Raw genomic sequence first — 18,722 nt, forward strand, 5'->3', positions numbered from 1 at the left:
TTCGGAAATAAATTAATGATGCTTCGTACTCGTACAAGTTTACTTAGATAGCGAATAATCGAAGTTCTTGTTTGCGGTTTCATTCCGTCGTCGTCGTTACATCTGTGTTAAAAAGCGTATAGTGAAGACTAGTTGCAAAAGCCAGCGTTACTCTAAATTAAAGTGCTTACTCTTAAGCATTTGCCGCAGGGTGTCATTCTTGTCATTCTTGGATAGTGTCTGCTTGTAACCGGTGGGAATTGCGGTGATCTCGCGTGCCGTATTCTCGAAATTCCTGGAGTATGTCGTTCTTGTCGTTCGCTGGCCATTCTAGGATCACGACGGCTGGACGTGGCGATTGGACCACGTAGCATTCCCTCTATATATTCTGTTAAACGAACAAATTAAGTTAAATTAAGTTAAAAATTTCTCTTATCGTGACTGCAAAAAATAGCGACATTTAATGTTCGCGAGTTAAGCTTTTAAGCTTCCTGTGAATTTGAGGAAATCTGGCTAAAAAGTTATTAGTTAGGGGTAATTATAAAAGGGTTAATGTTCCGATTGGTTGTGGGTAAACACGACCACAGAATACAAATTTCTACTTCTACTTACACGGTTGAAACGTTCCGGATCTTTCCGCGTAAGATAAATAGTATAAATACCGTGTAATGGAGGGAAAAGAAAGGTCAGACTCAGGTTAAGAATAATGTGGTAGCATCAGTAAGGGAAACGTTGGAGTGTGGAGTAATTTTCGTTCAGTCGTTGGCGTTCCGAAGGCCGCCTAAAACGTTTGATCCAGTGGTACAGTAGTGTTCGTATGCGTGCAAAAAATCGGGACCAGAGTTTTCCATTTGTTCGCGAGGGAAAAACGAAATCCGATCCAGCCACGCGAAAATCGTCCGACGAGGAGGGCGAACGAGATACCACCAGGAGCGAGAGCAACGACGACCGCGTCTGAGATTGCAGGCGCTCGTTCGTCGAGTGAAAAAGCTGCGCCACTTGTATCAGGTGACAGCCTCTGGTACAAACTAAAAACTTTTGTACTTTTCGTTCTACCTTCGCGGGAGCATTATCACTGTGTTGGCGAGACTTTCCCGGTGAAAATAAGTCCAAACACGACTTTGCTCGGACTATTTTTAATTGCACGCGATCGAGAGTTTCTCGTAAACGATTCAAACGCAAAATTATAGTCCGGGCCACGATATAGCGAGGTCGTAAACTCGAGTAGGTGTCAAAGTTTACGCGTTTCAGCTCCCGATACAAGTGAATTGACAGAAATACGAGCAGCTAAGAGCCTTAGACCATAGTCAGGGCTGTCCGAGGAAATGTTTTATCTAGTGTCGCCATTTTTAGAGGTATCGTAATAGGTAAAGGTTTTACTCAAGTCTTTAATATCTTATCTGCTTATAATATATGCATGTAGAAAATGAAAAAAGGTAGTGCAGTTACGGACACAGAAAGACATTCAGAAAGATACACTTTGAAAGAGTTTACTTTACGACCTCGCTGTATCATGGCCCGGACTATACAAATAGTTTGAGTTCTATTTAGTCTCATTTTAATTTGACGAATTTCAACACCGCTAAGTTATAGTTAAAATGCTCTGAATGTATCGACAGAACTGTTTGATATTTTCCACCAATACATTTTAAGACCTTAACCCCTTAACGTGCGATTTAATTACAAATAATTTCTCAAACGTATACTATTTAATTTTGTTTAAATCTATTTGTACAAGAAATGGCCCCGATTTGTTTTACGAATATCTCGTGAATGTAAAAATGTGTTGTTTTTAATATACACGGTGTTCGGCCACACCCGAGAAAAAAGTTCTTAAAAAATTAAATTAAAAAATTTCAAATCATTCTAAAAAAATTATTTTTGGTTGCTGAGGTCAATTATAATCATTTTTAGTCAATAGACATACCTCCGAAATCCTACTCACTTTCGAGAAAAAAATTCCTTATCGAAAATATAATTTTAGGCCAGAAATTTCACTCCAAAATTTCTTGAATATCTTTAAAACGTCATAACTTTTGAACGAATTGGAGGATTTTAATGTTTCAAAAGGGATACAACGCGTATTTTAGTGAAGAATATGTAGAAATTCCTAGAATATTCGAAAAGTTGTTCCTTAATACCGTGAAGTGAGAAAAACCTCATAAAAATGGTCCAATTTTCAAACGGCAATAACTCCTACAATAGTGAACGTATCTCAATGAAATTTAATATGGAAGTAGAGTTTATGGATACCTACAAAAAAGTACTAAACAAAATTTCCATAGGACGTCAAACAAATTTATTAAAAATGAAAAACGAATTTTTAAGAAAAATCGACAGGGGGTAGGTGCCTAAATTTTTCGGTGAAAATGAAAAGTTTCAAATCATTCTAAAAAAATTATTTTTGGTTGCAGGGGTCAATTACAATCATTTTTGGTCAACAGATATACCCCCGAAATCCTACTCAGTTTCGAGAAAAAAATTCCTTACCGAAAATATAATTTCTGTCCAGAAATGTCTGCCCAAATTTTCATGCGAATATTTAAAACGTCATAACTTCTGAACGGATTGGACGATTTTAATGTTTAAAAAAGCAAACTATGCGTATTTTGGTGGAGAATATGTACAAATCGCAAAAATATTCGAAAAGTTGGTCCTTGACCTCGCAAAATGAGAAAAACCCCATAAAAATGGTCCAATTTTCAAACAACCATAACTCCTATAATTGTGAATACATTTCAATGAAACTTTTTTCTGAAGTAGAGCTCATGGGTACCTACAAAAAAGTATTAGACAACTTTTCTGTAGGACGTCAAACAAAATTACTAAAAATGAAAAAGGAATTTTTAAAGAAAATCGACAGGGGGTATAATAGACAGGTAGGTGTCTAAATTTTTCGACGAAAAAAAAAAATTTCGAATCGTTCTAAAAAAATTATTTCTAGGATGTGGGGTCAAATACAATCATTTTTGGTCATTAGACATACCCTAGAAAAACTACCCACTTTCGAGAAAAAAATTCGAGTATGTGGATTAATTTTTCGACAAAATTAAAAAGTTTAAAATTGTTCTGGAAAAATTATTTTTGGTTGCGTGAGTCAATTACAATAATTTTTGGTGAATACATATACTGAAGTAATAGAAACCTGTCAACATTTTTTTGTTTAAAACATAAAGTGGTTATCTTCCAAGAAATTAAATGCACCAAAAATGCACTTTCATATATCGATGGGAAATGCTTTTAGAAATTATGTTTGTTACTAGAAAGTTTACAATGGTGTAAGATATTTAAACAGTTGTGTGTATGGATGATCTAATCTTCTTGTTAAGAAGACATGGTTTCACTTAGAAGAGAAGGGACGTAATAATTTTCTAAACATGTTGCAGTAAAGCTAGTTTGTCAGCACTGTGTTTAAACAATTATAAGCAACTTACCGTAGGAATCTGAATCGTGTATCGAGTCCGTGCTGTCCCAATCTATCGTGCTATCAACTGCAAGTAATAAACGATTGGATAATGTTATTTTGATACGAAACTTCTTATAAATGTACTTATTATAAAAACTGCCATATTGAAACGAAGAAGGAATAACGTATAGTTGAAACCTTTTCACCCTGTCTGGAGTTAGTATGAAAAAGTAACGGAATTTCACATACAAGTCAAACGGCGTGCAATTGCTACTCCAGCCGCTAAATCCTTGCGTCGTGATAAAACTCTGAGCGGTAATGGTGGTGGTGCATGTGGAATTTCCCGAGATTTTGGGGTCACCGGAGCACGACACTCGTGTGAACAATATTCAGGTGTGACCTGATCTTGAACCCCTTGACCCACAGGCGTCCGCCATGACAAGTGTTCCGAAAATGATCTGTGGAATATTCAATAATCATATTCGAAATTGTACGCAACAATCGAAATTCCTTATTAAAACTATCTTGCGTGACCCCCGTGATTTCGACTGCTAATTTTATTTCCACGAAATTTAATTTTACGATATCATCGATTTCTTTTCTGACAGACATTATGCAGAATGCTTCAAAACATTAGGAAATTCAATAATGATATTCCTCGATTGATTTTGATTGCCAATTTTAATTCCACGATGCATGCAATTTAATTTAAATTTATATCCTGCGATGAGATGTCCAAAATTTTGTCTTGATGGTTACATAAAAGTACAATGTTTTTTTAAATTAAGATATATATTCGTATCGTTGCATGAATTCCACACGAATTGCTAACAAATAATATCTTAAAGTTCCGCATCTGTAAGTTTGGAATTTTTTCAAACTTCATTTCCTTAAATCTAATGTTAAAGAAAATTGAATTTATTTTATCTTTTCACTCGACTGATGAAGGTACCGTTATTTAAAATATAATTAAATATTTTAAAGTATTCAAATATTGCAAAATATATAAACTCTAGCAGTTCGTTTAGAGTTGTCACCTGCTACTTTTAGTTATGTTTGTAGAGCAGCAAAAGGGTGAAATAAAATTAGGTTACGTACGGATCAAATTCTGTCGGTGCAGTGAGGTATTCTTCAGTACATTGCACTGAAGTATCACACGCACACATTGCCTACTACTCCTCTGCGAAGTATTATAAATGTAAAACGCTTAATTTTGAATTTCTTGATCAAATTAATTATTGTAGGTAAGGTTAATTAAAAGGTCACATTTTGACAAATGGAACACGTTCAACTATCATCTATTTAACCAGCCACCTCGTTCTACTACCTAGTATAGTAACAATTTTATTCCGACATTGAACAATTTTGTATAAGGGAAGCTGTTTCAATAATCGAATGGCTAAGGAAAACTAAAATGCTGTGTTCTTTAGAAATGAATTGAAATTCTTTTCTGCAATATCTATTTTCTACATTCAATTCGTTATAATAAATAGAATTAATATTATTTTATTTAAAAAAATTAGGAAGTACCCAAAGTAACTAAGGGTTAAAGACACTCTTATATTTGAAAATCTTCTAGAGGATAAATAGTTTACTTCGATCGAAAAGATTATACAGTACGAATTACTGTGAAATTTCTTCATAATATTAACATAATCTCCTATTTGGAAAATTAAGCTTTAGAGATATTGATAAATATCTTTTTCTCGATTGTAGCTCGTTTTCATGTCAATCGAACTCAGTTTAATCGTAGTGTAATTTTCTCATTTTCCACGCTGCAATAGACGAATGTATTAATTAAAAATATATCATAGTGTATATGAATAAAGATATTTAAAATGTTAAATAACGAAGGAACCAATCGCGTATAATAAATGCGCCGCAGACAGTGTATAAATAAAGGTAAAAAAGGACATAGGTGAATTCGAAATTCCAAATTCAAGATGGTATTCGTAACGTATCGATAATAAATCATTTTGTATCGTTTATGAAATTCAATGTAAAATATATAGAAAGTATTTAAATGAAACAGAAAGGCAAAAGACACGAAACACCGAGCGATTCGGGAGTTTTCGTTGTTTGTTTTCAGGAACATTGAACATTTTTCAATCGAAAGTAGATAGAGAATCAGATCCCGTTTTTATGATGTCAATTTATAGAAGCATAGCGCTGATAGACGACTGTTGTTATAAATATTTACTTCCGTCCATCTCGTATGGCGAAGTTTTTGAGCTTTCGGTGAAGATGAAAAGGACGAGAAGGACAACGACAACGACGAGGACGTTGATGTAGCTGGTTCTTTCGACGGGGAAAGTCCAATTGACCTGGCTCTGCGCAGACACCTCCGCGTCCGTATCGAATCTGTAATTCAAATTCGAAGTGAAATTAATTTAACGCTTGTCATTTTTTACGTTCCGTTGGTGCCGCAGCACGCAGATCTCCGGCAGCCATTTTTCGATATTTCATTCCCAGGATCTACTATAACGCTTATCTGATAAATGCGTTGCTGTATCGAGGCATTCAAAATATTGTAAGATAATTCGTGAATAAAGGAACTATTTCTTTCCCAACTGTTATAATAGAATATTAAAAAATATTAACATTGATTTAGATACAGAATATTGTATTACAACCAGCGGTGTGATGCATAAAAGTTAATATTATACGCTAATTTTAAGACCTTATAATATTTATGTATATTTAAACTCGAAAATTATGAGCACTTAAATAATCATTATCACAGAAGTTATTCTTGAACAGTGTTAATATCTGTCAATACGTTTTCTTAATTCTAGTTAGATTGTGTGATTAGTATAGTGTTTTTAAAATTTTTTTCCAAGAAAAATTGCACGAGAATGTAATGTAAATCAGTCTCTTATTTAGGAAATGAGCTATTAACATAAGAAGGAAAGTTGTTTGGCAAATATATTTCAATTAATGAAGCATCGAGTGCACCTATGATTGCAAAATCATTAAATAATGGTACATGTTATTGAACACATTGAAACATATAAATTTCTCGAGCAAAAAGAAGTCGAAAAATCCTTTACCATTTTGCAATCCGAGGCTTCGTTAATTCAAATATAAGTAATTAAAGTTCTTTGCGCGTGAATCGTCTATGCGCATGCACGATTATTCGTTGTGGAAATCCCCAGCGTCCGCCATTAATTACCATTGCTAAACTTTATATCTTAAAAACGAAGTTTCTGATTGCAAAATGGTAAAGGACTTTCCAGTTTGTTTCAGTACAAAGAATATATTTTATTCCATTATTTCGAAATACCCGGTATATTGTTGGAACAATTTTCTTTGAGAATAAATGGCCGAAAGGTGTGATATAATTGTAGCATCGAAAAAGTATGAGAATCACAAGCAGTCAATTACTATTTTAATATTATATATTATGTTGAATAATAAGTAATTAGCAATTACCTTTCAAGATTCTATTAAAAAAACAAAGAAATAATGAAAACGAAATTTCCTAAAAATACGAATTAATAGACTGGTTTGATAGTTTTGTTTTCGTACTCTAATTAGAGTTTCATCGGCTTGGTAAAAATTAGCCACTTTAATATGAGAAATAATATCAAAGATCGCGTTTCTACGAATAATTTAATTAATAACTAGTTATCGTGTGGAAATACAAACGTTGCATTATTTTTTTTTATTATTTGCTAATTACTGCTGTTCCACTGCTCGTGTTCACGCATAACGAGTCATGGAATCCAGTCGGGTATTCTACTGTGGGCGTCCAAGAGTCCGTGGAATTCAAGTATTGAAATTATAACCTAAATTAACCCATTTGCGTCGATAAGCGGAATACTCCGCGCGTTTATGCCGATTCGTATCAACGCGATGGCGTATTTCGTAAATTGATCTTAATACATATTGCATATTAATAAGCCGGCATAATTTTCAATTTTGACCTCGTCTAAATACCTTGCAAAGTAGTAACATCGTTGGCGCGTTTATATGTTTAAAAACGGAGTAGTTTTATGTAAATTTTACGATCTCTTCGATCGTAATTTTCCATTGTTAATGTTTACATTTCAAAATTTCATTTAATCGTTGGATATGAACTTCACGTTATTACTGTAATATTTATTATTGTTAATAGTAGTGAACAGAGGATCGTGAAAGTCATTGCACATTTTCGAATGCATTTTCATTAGGCGGTACATTTTCTTGCGATAGAATCACGAATTTACGAATGGCGTCGTCTGAAAAAAAAGATGGGTTTCCAACGGTGTTTATAAATAAACTGAAACATCTTTTGACAGTTTACCATCCGTGTATATGATCATCCAGCAGTATCAGCGGGAAAAAGTCGTTAGTTCTTAATGGTCATTATACGTCGGGTCGCATAATAGGTTGTAGGTATCCCTATTCTTACAATCTATCGGTATCGAACGACGGTGGGAAGCATCTTGTAAGTCGGTGAGTGAGTTAGTGCTTATAATCGTGTTAGGCTAATAGGTAATATAAAGAGCCCGCCTCGAAGGTAAAAGGGACCAACGGCGCTGGAAACGATCCTATTAAGTCTCTATAGAGTGGCACAATTAAACTACCCTATTCTCACACGATGACAGGTGGTAACTTTTCGTGAAAGTTCATCGTAGACGCATTTGGAAAGTGATCGAAACGATTTAGCGCCTATCAGCCTATCTTTTAGTCCAAGTAAATCTAAAAATAAAGTTTTGGCGACTGTTTCGATAATTGGACGATTAAAATAAAATATTCTGACCTTTGGGAATTCATTAAAACAATATTGTTTTTACGTTTATTTAAAATTAAAACAAACTAAAAGTATTGGGCAAAATAAGAGTAATTTTTGGTTTCAGACTGAGAAATAAATCAAATGTTCTAGTTAAAATAGATATTTGTAATTGTACATAGAAGAATACACTGATTTTGATGATTTCAAAATATGTTGCGGAGATCATGATTTTTGACTAGTGTGTTTTGTGGAAAGTTTATCGATCGAGGATTTTTCTCGAAAATAAATTCTGTTACTCGACCGTAGTAAGCTTCGTAACTAAATTGCATGTATTTGACATGAGTAATTGAAGTCATACTAACGCCGCGCCGGTCTGGAATCAGGCGGGATGAAAGGAAGGTATCTTCCACGTTGCTTGGAGCGCTTGGAATGTTTCTGCAATCTTGACGGAATACGAAAGGGGAATGAACGTCTTGCGATAATTTATCGAGTAGTCGAAGTAGGAATAATTCGTTAATAAGTCCTCTCCTTTCTGCTCTTTTTTTTTTTCTTTCAGTTAAAGAGTAAAAAAAAAAAAAGGATGATCCACGACTCCGCCCAATGAATTATTACAAGCGCTGCCCTATCTTCGAATCTACAAGCTTTAAGGATCTCTTTCTCGTCTCATTCTTTCGTTCTTCTTTATAATACCTTTCATTGCCTTTCCGATCACAAAGAAATTCCTTCGTAAATTTTTAATGGGACTTGTAGTATAAAACTGGAAAAGGAAATAACTTCTGAGCAGCGTTTTTAATTATACAATCGTTTTGCACGATTTGATTTGTAAAATGTCATTTTACTTGCTGAGTACCTTTTATCCTGACTAATATTCTATTTATGACTTTGACGTATGTCGAACGTCAGATGATTTCGAGAGTAACTTCAGTGGCGTGTATATTAGATTTATGCGTGCGTGTGTGTGTGTGTCAGTTCCTATTCTGGGAAAAAATAACAGTTCAAATAGTATTAATACTCTCTGTATCAAATTGATATTGTATAAAACTTTTAAAAATGTTTTTCGTACAAAGTATTTTAGAGTATTATGGAAAACAGAAGTGAAATATTTATTACGAAATTTTTATTTGATCGAACTTCGAATTTCTTTGATCTTCGACCATAGTATGTAAAGAGAAAATAATATAAAAATGAAGAATATAAATTGGTATGCAAAGAGAATTATACTACAGTTTGAATAAGTTACTAGAAAAATTTGTTCCAACAAGTGAAGACAGTTTCTTAAATACTTTATTCTTTATAGGATGCAAATTTTATCAAATTAAGGATCTTTTAAAGTTGTTAAAAGTAAATATATTTATTCTGTTTCCTTACAGATTCTTTAAAGTGATGGATGATTTTACAGCGGCTTGCGGCGAAGGTGAGCGCACATTCTACTTGTAATATTCTTCTAAAACCTTCTAACAATAATTCACTGTATATTAAACAAATAATGGGGGGTTTCCCGAGTATAAACAACGTACCAATGTTGTACAAATTTCATCTGTATTTATGGAAAAAAGGATGGTTTGTAATTGTGACGATATTTTTTTTCGTTGAAAACAGGTGTACATATTCTTTTTCTGTGTCATATAATTACTTAAAATATAATTTGTATAGTATTGTAGGATTATACTCCTCACAGTTACGATTAATATAAAAATTAAAAATACTTTGCTTTTCCTTCGATTTACAAGCAATAATATAATCGAAAGTCAGGTGTGTCGATATTTTCGTTTCATTGAAGACAGTCGTTGATGTATGGTTTATGATTTTCCTTGTAATATAATTACTTCAGATATAATTTGTATAATATTGTAGGATTATACACCCTACGATTAATATAAAAATTCAAAATATTTTACTTTTCCTGCGGTTTACAAGCAATTATATAATCGAAAGTCAGGTGTGTCGATATTTTCCTTTCATTGAAGATAGTCGTTGATGTATGTTTAATTTTTTTCTTGTAATAGAATTACTTAAAATATAATGTATATAATATTTTAAGATTACGATCATTACAAAAATTAAGTGGAAATTCCGTTATTCCTTCGAGTTACAATCTAATAATCGAAACCCAGGTGTGGCTATACATTCGTTCATGATTGTATATTTACCATCTAATCTATTCCGCTGGTGGCATAATCAGAAAACTCTATGTACAGTATGACATACAATATTTCATAATTATAGGCAGTGCAGAGATATACCCTGGCTGCAGTATCCCCTTATTAGAATTTTTCGAATGCGGCGTTTCTTGAAGGTGGCCAAGGTGAGAGATAAGTAAACCGAGCCCATTTACAGTGGCCACAGTGATTTATCGGTCGCGGAATGTAAGATGTCGTTAATCGTCTTGCATCCATCCTGCACATCGTGTAACACTCTCCACGTGCGTGTATGGGTAGGCGTTTATGATTGTTCGTGCATGCGTCGCCCGTACACAGGCGAGTTTTACGAAGTATGCTCGAAGTTCGATCGTTCGATTGATTTAAGACGGCAGTAATCAGCCGAGTGAAAAAGCCTTTTCGTTCCGCGTACGCGCAGACGATATTTTCGTGTTTATGTACGCGGGCAACTTGGACCTTAAGGTCCTCTCAGGCCCCGTTTCAGCGGCTTCCAACGTATATTCCCATCGGTATTTATCCTTACTAGAAGTCGTAGGAACACGAAAGGAGAGCCTTTTACCAGAGGCTATTTCAACCGACGTACCTCTCACTTATACATATATCATATTGCCACATTAACCACGTCGCTTCGGGTTGTACTTCGCGACTACTATGGTAGCCCGAAAACCAACCTTAACGTTCACCAGGGAACGGCATGCGATACCGGGTGCTTCCTCCTACTTAACTACCTCTACTTCTTCTTTCTTTCGCAACCACCCCCTGCGGGCATCAACGAAAATTGCATGCGCCCGTCTACTCACCACCGAACGAACCATCTTTGTCTTTCAACGCGTTTACCGCCACGATACGAATACATTTTACAAACAAGGAGATGAAGAATCAGCTCAAATGAACGAGGATACAGCAGGGGAGGCAAAGGAACCAAGAAATATTTGTTGTTTCATTGGTAATTTGACCTAAGTCAAGAAATGTCAAGAATAATTCGAAATTCAAACAAAGAGACGAAAGATCAGCCCAAATGAAAGAGGATCCAGCAGAGGAGGTAAAGAAACCAAGAAACGTTCGTCGTTTCAGTGCTATTTTGACCTAAGTCGTGTGTAGTAGACCATTGTAGTTCGAAAAAAATGTCAAGAAAAACTCGAAATTTAAACAAGAAGACGAAAGATCAGCCCAAATGAACGAGGGATCCAGCAGAAGAGGCAAAGGAACCAAGAAACGTTCATCGTTTCAATGCTATTTTGACCTAAGTCGCGTAGACCATCCAAGTTCGAAAAAAATGTAAAAAATCCAAATTTAAACAAGCAAACAAAGGATCAGTCTAAACGAACGAGGTTCCAACAAAGGAAACAAAAGAACTAAGTTTGTTGGTTTGATTTTAGTTCGACTTAGGCAATACTTCTATTCGTGCAGATCTCTTAAAAAGTAGTCGATCAAAATTCGAAGAAAAATGTTCACGAAAATGGGAACGAAAGTTTCCGATTAATTCGTTGAAATTTGAGACGATGAATTATCAGCTTCTGAAGTTCATCGATTGATTTCGTACGAACAGCTTGAAACAACTTTTTATATTAATATTGTAGACCAAAGTGAACACAAAGATGTTAGAAACATTATTATTATTAAACTTTTGGAGAACTCTTTAATACAAAAAGAAGCAATATCTAAAGAAAGACAAAATAAAAATTATACAGAGAAAATATTATCGCTTATAAAATTTTGTAAAATAATATACAATACTCTGCACATTCTGCTGTACATAGTAAATTATTACTAAATTTAACAGTATGACACGTATCTAGACTGAGGAATAATTTGTTTAAGCACCATTCCAGAAACCCATAAAGGTTACCTTAAATTGATTGCATTACTGAAAAATTTTAATATCGTTGGCACATAATATAAATTTATCGTGTTGGAATACTTTAGAGATGTCGTCAATAGAGAATACAAATAGGAAAGATCGTCCTACGTGGAAACTCTGTGGAAAGAGGTTTTATTTCTCTTAATCGTTTTTTAATGTAATTTAATTATTTTTGAGTTTTTTAATTGCAAAAAATTATAAATGTTGGGGTACCATAAAATTTGAACCTCGACAAACGTAATAAGTTGAATTAAGTAAAGTCAGATAGATACAGGCGATAGCGATTGTGAAAGCGTTAAGTACAGACGCGACCGTATGCCGGGACTTTGGTAGTATGAGAGGGAAATATGTGTTGCTCGATATTTGATCGTTCATGAAAGTCAATACAGTGAATCAGAAAGGTCGTGGGTCATTGGCAATCTTTCCGAGGATCGGTTTATTTGCCAGCCTTAGTATCTTAGTGCTCGGCGGGGGTGCTTGCTCCAGATTCACATTAGATGCCGACGTGTTCCGAGAATATTTCTGTCTTCTGCAAGATAAATGTTGCTTCGTATGCAAAAGCGAGATGACCCTGTGATAGATAAGAAACGTGGAATGAGCTTACCTTGCCTGTTCCGTACGTGCAAAACGGGCAAACCTGAAATTACTTGTGCAGTTTTTAAAATACGTGCCTTTTATTTCGAATCGAATGCACACACGGTCCGTTGAAAATGAAATAGAATTTCGGGGGAAAAATATTTTACATATTTTACGTTCTTTCCGCGATCAATCGATGCATCGAACGATTGTTTGATGTCGTTTTGGAAAACGTCTTCCATTATATTCATCAAATCTGAAATGTTAAAACGAATTTCTTTCAAGGATTTGTTCACAAATGGTATTGAACTAATTTGAAAAAAACAAAGATTTATATATATTAACATATATTATTTATAAATATAAACGAACGTAAAATATAAAAATTCTGTTATGATTTACATCTGATTTAAAATTAGCATTATTTTATACAAACCACTCTCTTTTAAGTACTTAGACTAACTTATAGTTAATTGCATATACAGTGTGTCTCGCGAACTCTGTTCATTAAAATATCTTAAAAAATGTAGACGATACTGAAAAATGTTTTGCACAGGAATTATAAGTCTAAATTAATAATTATTTAATATATGTCGATGTAATTATTTGAAAATTTATGTAATCTTCTATTAGTTCATTATTTTTTAAATGCTTTAAAGAAAAGTTGTCTTCCATTTAGCAATTTGGTAAAAATCAACATTAAGTAAAATAATTCAGTTGAGATTGAGAAACTATTTAAAGGGTTACAGTTAATTTATAAGCTGAGAACAAACGCTCAATATTATAAGATGTGATCGTGGCATATTTGAATTTGCTGAAACAGCATACTTCAATTGTTTTAGGTTCTTCAACAATCTGGCTTCATAAAATTCGTTTACGTAGAACCTATCTGCCACGAATACTTCAGAATTACTGATTAATACTATTCGTAGCATCTGTGAACTGTTACCATTAATGGTTCACGAGATGTATAAATGTTGTCATGTCTGCCATGACTATCGTACACAAACGTTGAATTAATAGACTGAAATAATGTTCGAAAGAATTGCAAAAATATGCAATAAAAATATATGATATATGCAGTATGTTTCGACATAGATTTTTATAAAAAATATGCAAAACATGTGCCATATGCAAAATATGCAAAATAAAAAATATATTTTTAAGGACCTCTAGCGATGAAACAAACTTCTATTTAGGTTTCACTCTTTTATCTATTTCCTAGAAACATATGCATTTACATAAACATCTGCAGTCTAGTCATAACTGTGTTCAACTTGTTGATAGTTGAAAAGTCTTCGAGTGCAAGGGGTCAACTATCCTTCGGTTGATATTAAGGGTATAATTTAGTCCGGATTCGCTGATAAATACAGCAGCAGCCTTGTCGTGCAAAAGCGCTGAAACGCCAACGCTTAAGCCTGCCTCGTTTCTGCATATAAACGGTGTCACGTTTCTGCGAACGATCTTTTAACACTAAATCTTCTGCACTGGTCAAATGACCGTTTTTAAAATCTCGTTTAGAATTTCTAGCATACAATATTATTTTAGCGCCATTTAATTTCACGACTTTTCTTATAGTATACATGCAATGAATTTTACAATATTCACTTCTATTCTTATTGTTTGTTTTCTGAGAAAAATATGTAGTCTGTCTTGCCTACCACGACCGGTCATCTGATCGATTGAACGATTTATATTTTTCTGTAAAAAACTAGACAAAATTTCGTAGCAAATTCTGATTATCTTCCGATGTAAATAGGAAATATATATATAGCAAAGACAACAGGAAAGAATCTATAGTATTTACTGCCTTAGAACAGTCTAACAATACGTATTAAAAATAGTTAAACTTGACACGCGCGCAGTTCCGAAACTATTTATGCTTTTTGCATAAATGAGCCACCGTTAGAACCGGCAAAGATTCCTCTTTAAAATGGTTTTTGGTTTATGTCGATCCGACTTTCCGTTTTCGAGATATTGTAATTTAAATAAAGGGATAATTTTTAAAGTTCCACTCTCTGTCTTACAAGAGTCTATCAATGCGCATTAAAAATACTAAAACTTTAGACGCGTGCAGTTTCGAAACCATTAGGGTTTTATTAATAATTGAGCCACTGTTAGAAGCGGCAAAGCCTCCCCTTCAAAATGGCTTTTGGTTTTTGTCGATCCGATTTTCCGTTTTCGAGATATCGTAATTTAAATAAAGGGATAATTTTTAAAGTTCCACTCTCTGTCTTACAAGAGTCTATCAACGCGCATTAAAAATACTAAAACTTTAGACGCGTGCAGTTTCGAAACCACTAGGGTTTTATTAATAATTGAGCCATTGTTAGAAACGGCAAAGCCTCCCCTTCAAAATGGCTTTTGGTTTTTGTCAATCCGACTTCCCGTTTTCGAGATATCGTAATTTATGTAAATAGGTAATTTAAAAAAAATTCTCTTATGGGACTTCCCGTGTTAAAGTAGACTACTGATCCGTATTAAAATTACTAAAACTTTAATTAGTTGCAGTTTCGAAATTATTAACATTTTCTCCATGATCAAGCCACCGTTGGCAGCGGTAAACCTTCCTCTTTGAAATGGCTTTTGGATTTTGTCGATCCGACTTTCCGTTTTCGAGATATCGTAATTTATGTAAAAGGGTATTTTTCTTAATTTGACTATCTCTGTTTCCGTCTGACGCGTCGCGTCGTACCTCCTTGTCGCGCGTGAGTCGAGACAGTCACGTGACCAGGAAGTCGTAGTATTTCCAAGAATTTACTACGCATTGTTTACTATCGTTACGCGCGCGAGATCAATGAGCTCGCGAGCGCATCAACGAAACGTAAACAAATCCTATCTCCGAAACTAGCCATCCGATCGACTTGAAATTAAAATCGCTATATCTCCGGAACTAATAAAGCTATCGACTCGTACAAACGCTCATTTTAAAGGGCATTTCATCCCCTATTCAATGCCCATATCAACTATTATTATTTATGCCGCCTTTTATGTTTATTTTAATATTTACTTTGACTCTACATACCCAAAGAAGTTTCAGCAATTCCTACTGATAGTACAACTAGTGTACGATAAAACTGGACCATAAATTGTTTATTTAATTGAAAATTAATTTAAATACAGGATGTTTGCGTAATTACTAGCCAGCACTTTTTCTTAAATAGTTGTTTTCTCTAGAACTAACTATAGTATCGACTTGGAACAAAATTTGGTTTCAAGGGCGTTTTATCTTCTAACCGACGAAAATCAACAAATTTTTTAACATAGAAGAGAAGGATATCTTACGAATAAACATCAAAAGACAACTTTCTATATACATATACATATACAGTGTTCGGCCACACCTGGGAAAAATTTTAGTGGGGGCTTCTAGAGGCCAAAATAAGACAAAAATCAAGAATACTAATTTGTTGATGGAGGCTTTGTAAAAAGTTAACGTTTAAAGTTCCGCCCGTACTGAATTTTTTTACTAGAAAGTGAGTAGGATTTTGCGGGTAGGTCTATTCACTAAAAATTATTGTAATTGACTCCCGCAACCGAAAATAATTTTTTCAGAACGATTTTAAATTTTTTAATTTTGTCGAAAAATTTCACATATTCTCGAATTTTTTTCTCGAAAGCACGTAGGATTTCGGGTTATGTCTATTTACCAAAAATGCTTGTAATTGACTCCTGTAACTAAATATAATTTTTTAAATATGATTTCAAATTTTTAATTTCGCCTAAAAATTTCAATACCTACTCGAATTTTTTTCTCGAAAGTGGGTAGGATTTCAGGGGTATGTGTATTCACCAAAAATGATTGTAATTGCCCCCTTCAACCGAAAATAATTTTTCCAAAACGATTTGAAATTTTTTAATTTAATCTTTTAATCAAAAATCTTATTTTGGCCTCTAGAGTCTCCCATTAAAATTTTTCCCAGGGGTGGTCGAACACCCTGTGTAATGCAGAAATTAGAAATACTTTGTCTCGTTAAAGAGAAAATGAAAAACTGGTCATTTGACCGGTCATGATAGGAATGGGTATACATGAAGTGCTGGTAGGTTTAATGAGGCTCTCGCGAAGGTCGAACAACGCATTGCCCGGAGTCTTCGATGGCCACTTAATTAAGTATAACTCGTGGCGAAAGGGAGGGGAAGGAGGGTTACACGAAGCGGTTCCAAAGTGCTGCGCATTTATACGCGGTTCACGCGGGAAAGTGAAATATGAGGAATAAAATTGACGATGCAAAAAAAGGCGGTAGGGGCTGCGGGGATTGTTATTGCGCGACTACTCTCATTAGGGTTGGCCCTCGCGAAAGTGCCGCCGTGACCCGCACCAGCTCCGACCGGGAATCGTCGTGAATTCGTCGCAGCGTTTGCTGGTAATTTGCGATAATATTATAATCAGCCCCTTGCTGTGCCCGAAGATGCGCCGACCCCGTGACCCACGTTGAATTGATGACCCGTGAAATCGTGCGTCTCGCCTTACGTACGTTCTGCTCTTACAATATTTTGGGCTTGGTTCTCTTTGAGGTTATCTCGTTCGCCGAACCTTATGAAATATCTTGAAATGCTAATATCCTTGCATGCATTTTCATGAGTTAACGACCGTTGTTGTCTCCCACTCGCGGATTATTCCTAATCTTGGACCTCCGTCTCAAGGGGGGATTCTCGTGTAACAGCGTTAAAATTAGTTTCCTTAATTTTTTTTCCTTACTAGATTTTTAGGGACACGAAGAGAGATCTTTAATACGAAAATATTTTTTTAGTCCATTCTTTGTTATCTTTTATTGGATAGTAGTTGATTCTTTTGATCATATTCGACGATTTAATCATAGTTGGTGTACAGCGTAGCATTCATCATAGAGCTCGGAACGCAACAAACGAAAAATTTTCTAAACTTCTTAAACAAACATATGGAAAAGTTAAAAAACTACAGTATTTAAATGTAAATATCTCTACTATATCATTAAAGTAATGTTCTCCTTCGTATGGCATTCAGTATTTTTAATGCATTAATCGATTCAACTACTCATTCCCAATAAAAAAGTACTGTATTATTTGTAATAAAAAGCCATTGGTTTAAAAAATATTTCGACTTAATAATTTAGAAGCTTCAATATTTACGTTGAAATAAATGGTAATAGTTTTCCATAAGAAATAACTACATTGAATGATATATTAAAAAATATATTATTTCATTTAAAAGGAACAACAAAAAAAATTACAGCAGATTATACACCTCTCAAAACCATTTAATTTTTGTTTCCCACATTTTTCCAATATCATCGACACTTTTCAAGATATTTGAATGAACAAAATTCGTGAGACACACTCTAATAATAAATAATTCAAAATAATAAATCTCAATAAAACTACTTATTAACCAACCATAGAGAACATTCTGTCTTTATTCCATATATTTTATTGAAAGTATTATATTGCATATCTCTTTGAGGATAAGCAAAAATTAGTTATTTGCTCGATACGTAAACAATAGATAGGGGAATTTATATTGACCACAGAATGACTAGTAAAATTGTTGTTAATCTTATAGTTCGAGTTATGTATCTTACAAACACGTCAGTATTCAACCATACAAATCTTAAAAAAGTTTTCTAAGTATTTTAAAGTTGTAAAAATAGAACTGTAAATACACAGCTATCTAACGCAACGAGCGAATAGTTTCAGTCATTTGATCGCGAACACAGTACAAATGACTATAGTATTCGTTGTTCGAATACTTTCTTACGCAGTTATAGTTCATAGAATGTTAATCACTTCCCGAAAATTCAGGATCGTTTTGTTTATATCGTAAATTATAGTAAAAAACATTTTTAACCTGATATAATTTATTATATCGTGTGTTAACCCTAATATTATACGCTATCTGTGATCACGAAATACTTACTTTTAATTGTCAGGAATCTGAAATGAATTGCTATTCGAAGTGTGAATTTGTTTTTTGTTTCAGAAGATATTATTGGCGTTCACTGCACGCATGGTATAAATCGTTCGGGCTACCTCATTTGCAGGTTAGTA

General features: G+C 34.1%; 1 protein-coding gene across 2 annotated transcripts in view; it reads left to right on the top strand.

The window, feature by feature from the left end:
* The window catches only part of LOC143350116 (uncharacterized), a 65,352-nt gene that overhangs the window by 38,664 nt on the left and 7,966 nt on the right, over nt 1-18,722 (top strand). For both annotated transcript variants that reach the window (XM_076781954.1, XM_076781964.1), the window contains 2 exons: nt 9,473-9,516; nt 18,655-18,715. In XM_076781954.1, coding sequence (XP_076638069.1) covers nt 9,473-9,516; nt 18,655-18,715 — 105 coding nt within the window. The remainder of the gene's footprint in view (nt 1-9,472; nt 9,517-18,654; nt 18,716-18,722) is intronic.

The sequence above is a fragment of the Colletes latitarsis genome, chromosome 2 (assembly GCF_051014445.1).
Source record: "Colletes latitarsis isolate SP2378_abdomen chromosome 2, iyColLati1, whole genome shotgun sequence".
Classification (NCBI taxonomy): domain Eukaryota; kingdom Metazoa; phylum Arthropoda; class Insecta; order Hymenoptera; family Colletidae; genus Colletes; species Colletes latitarsis.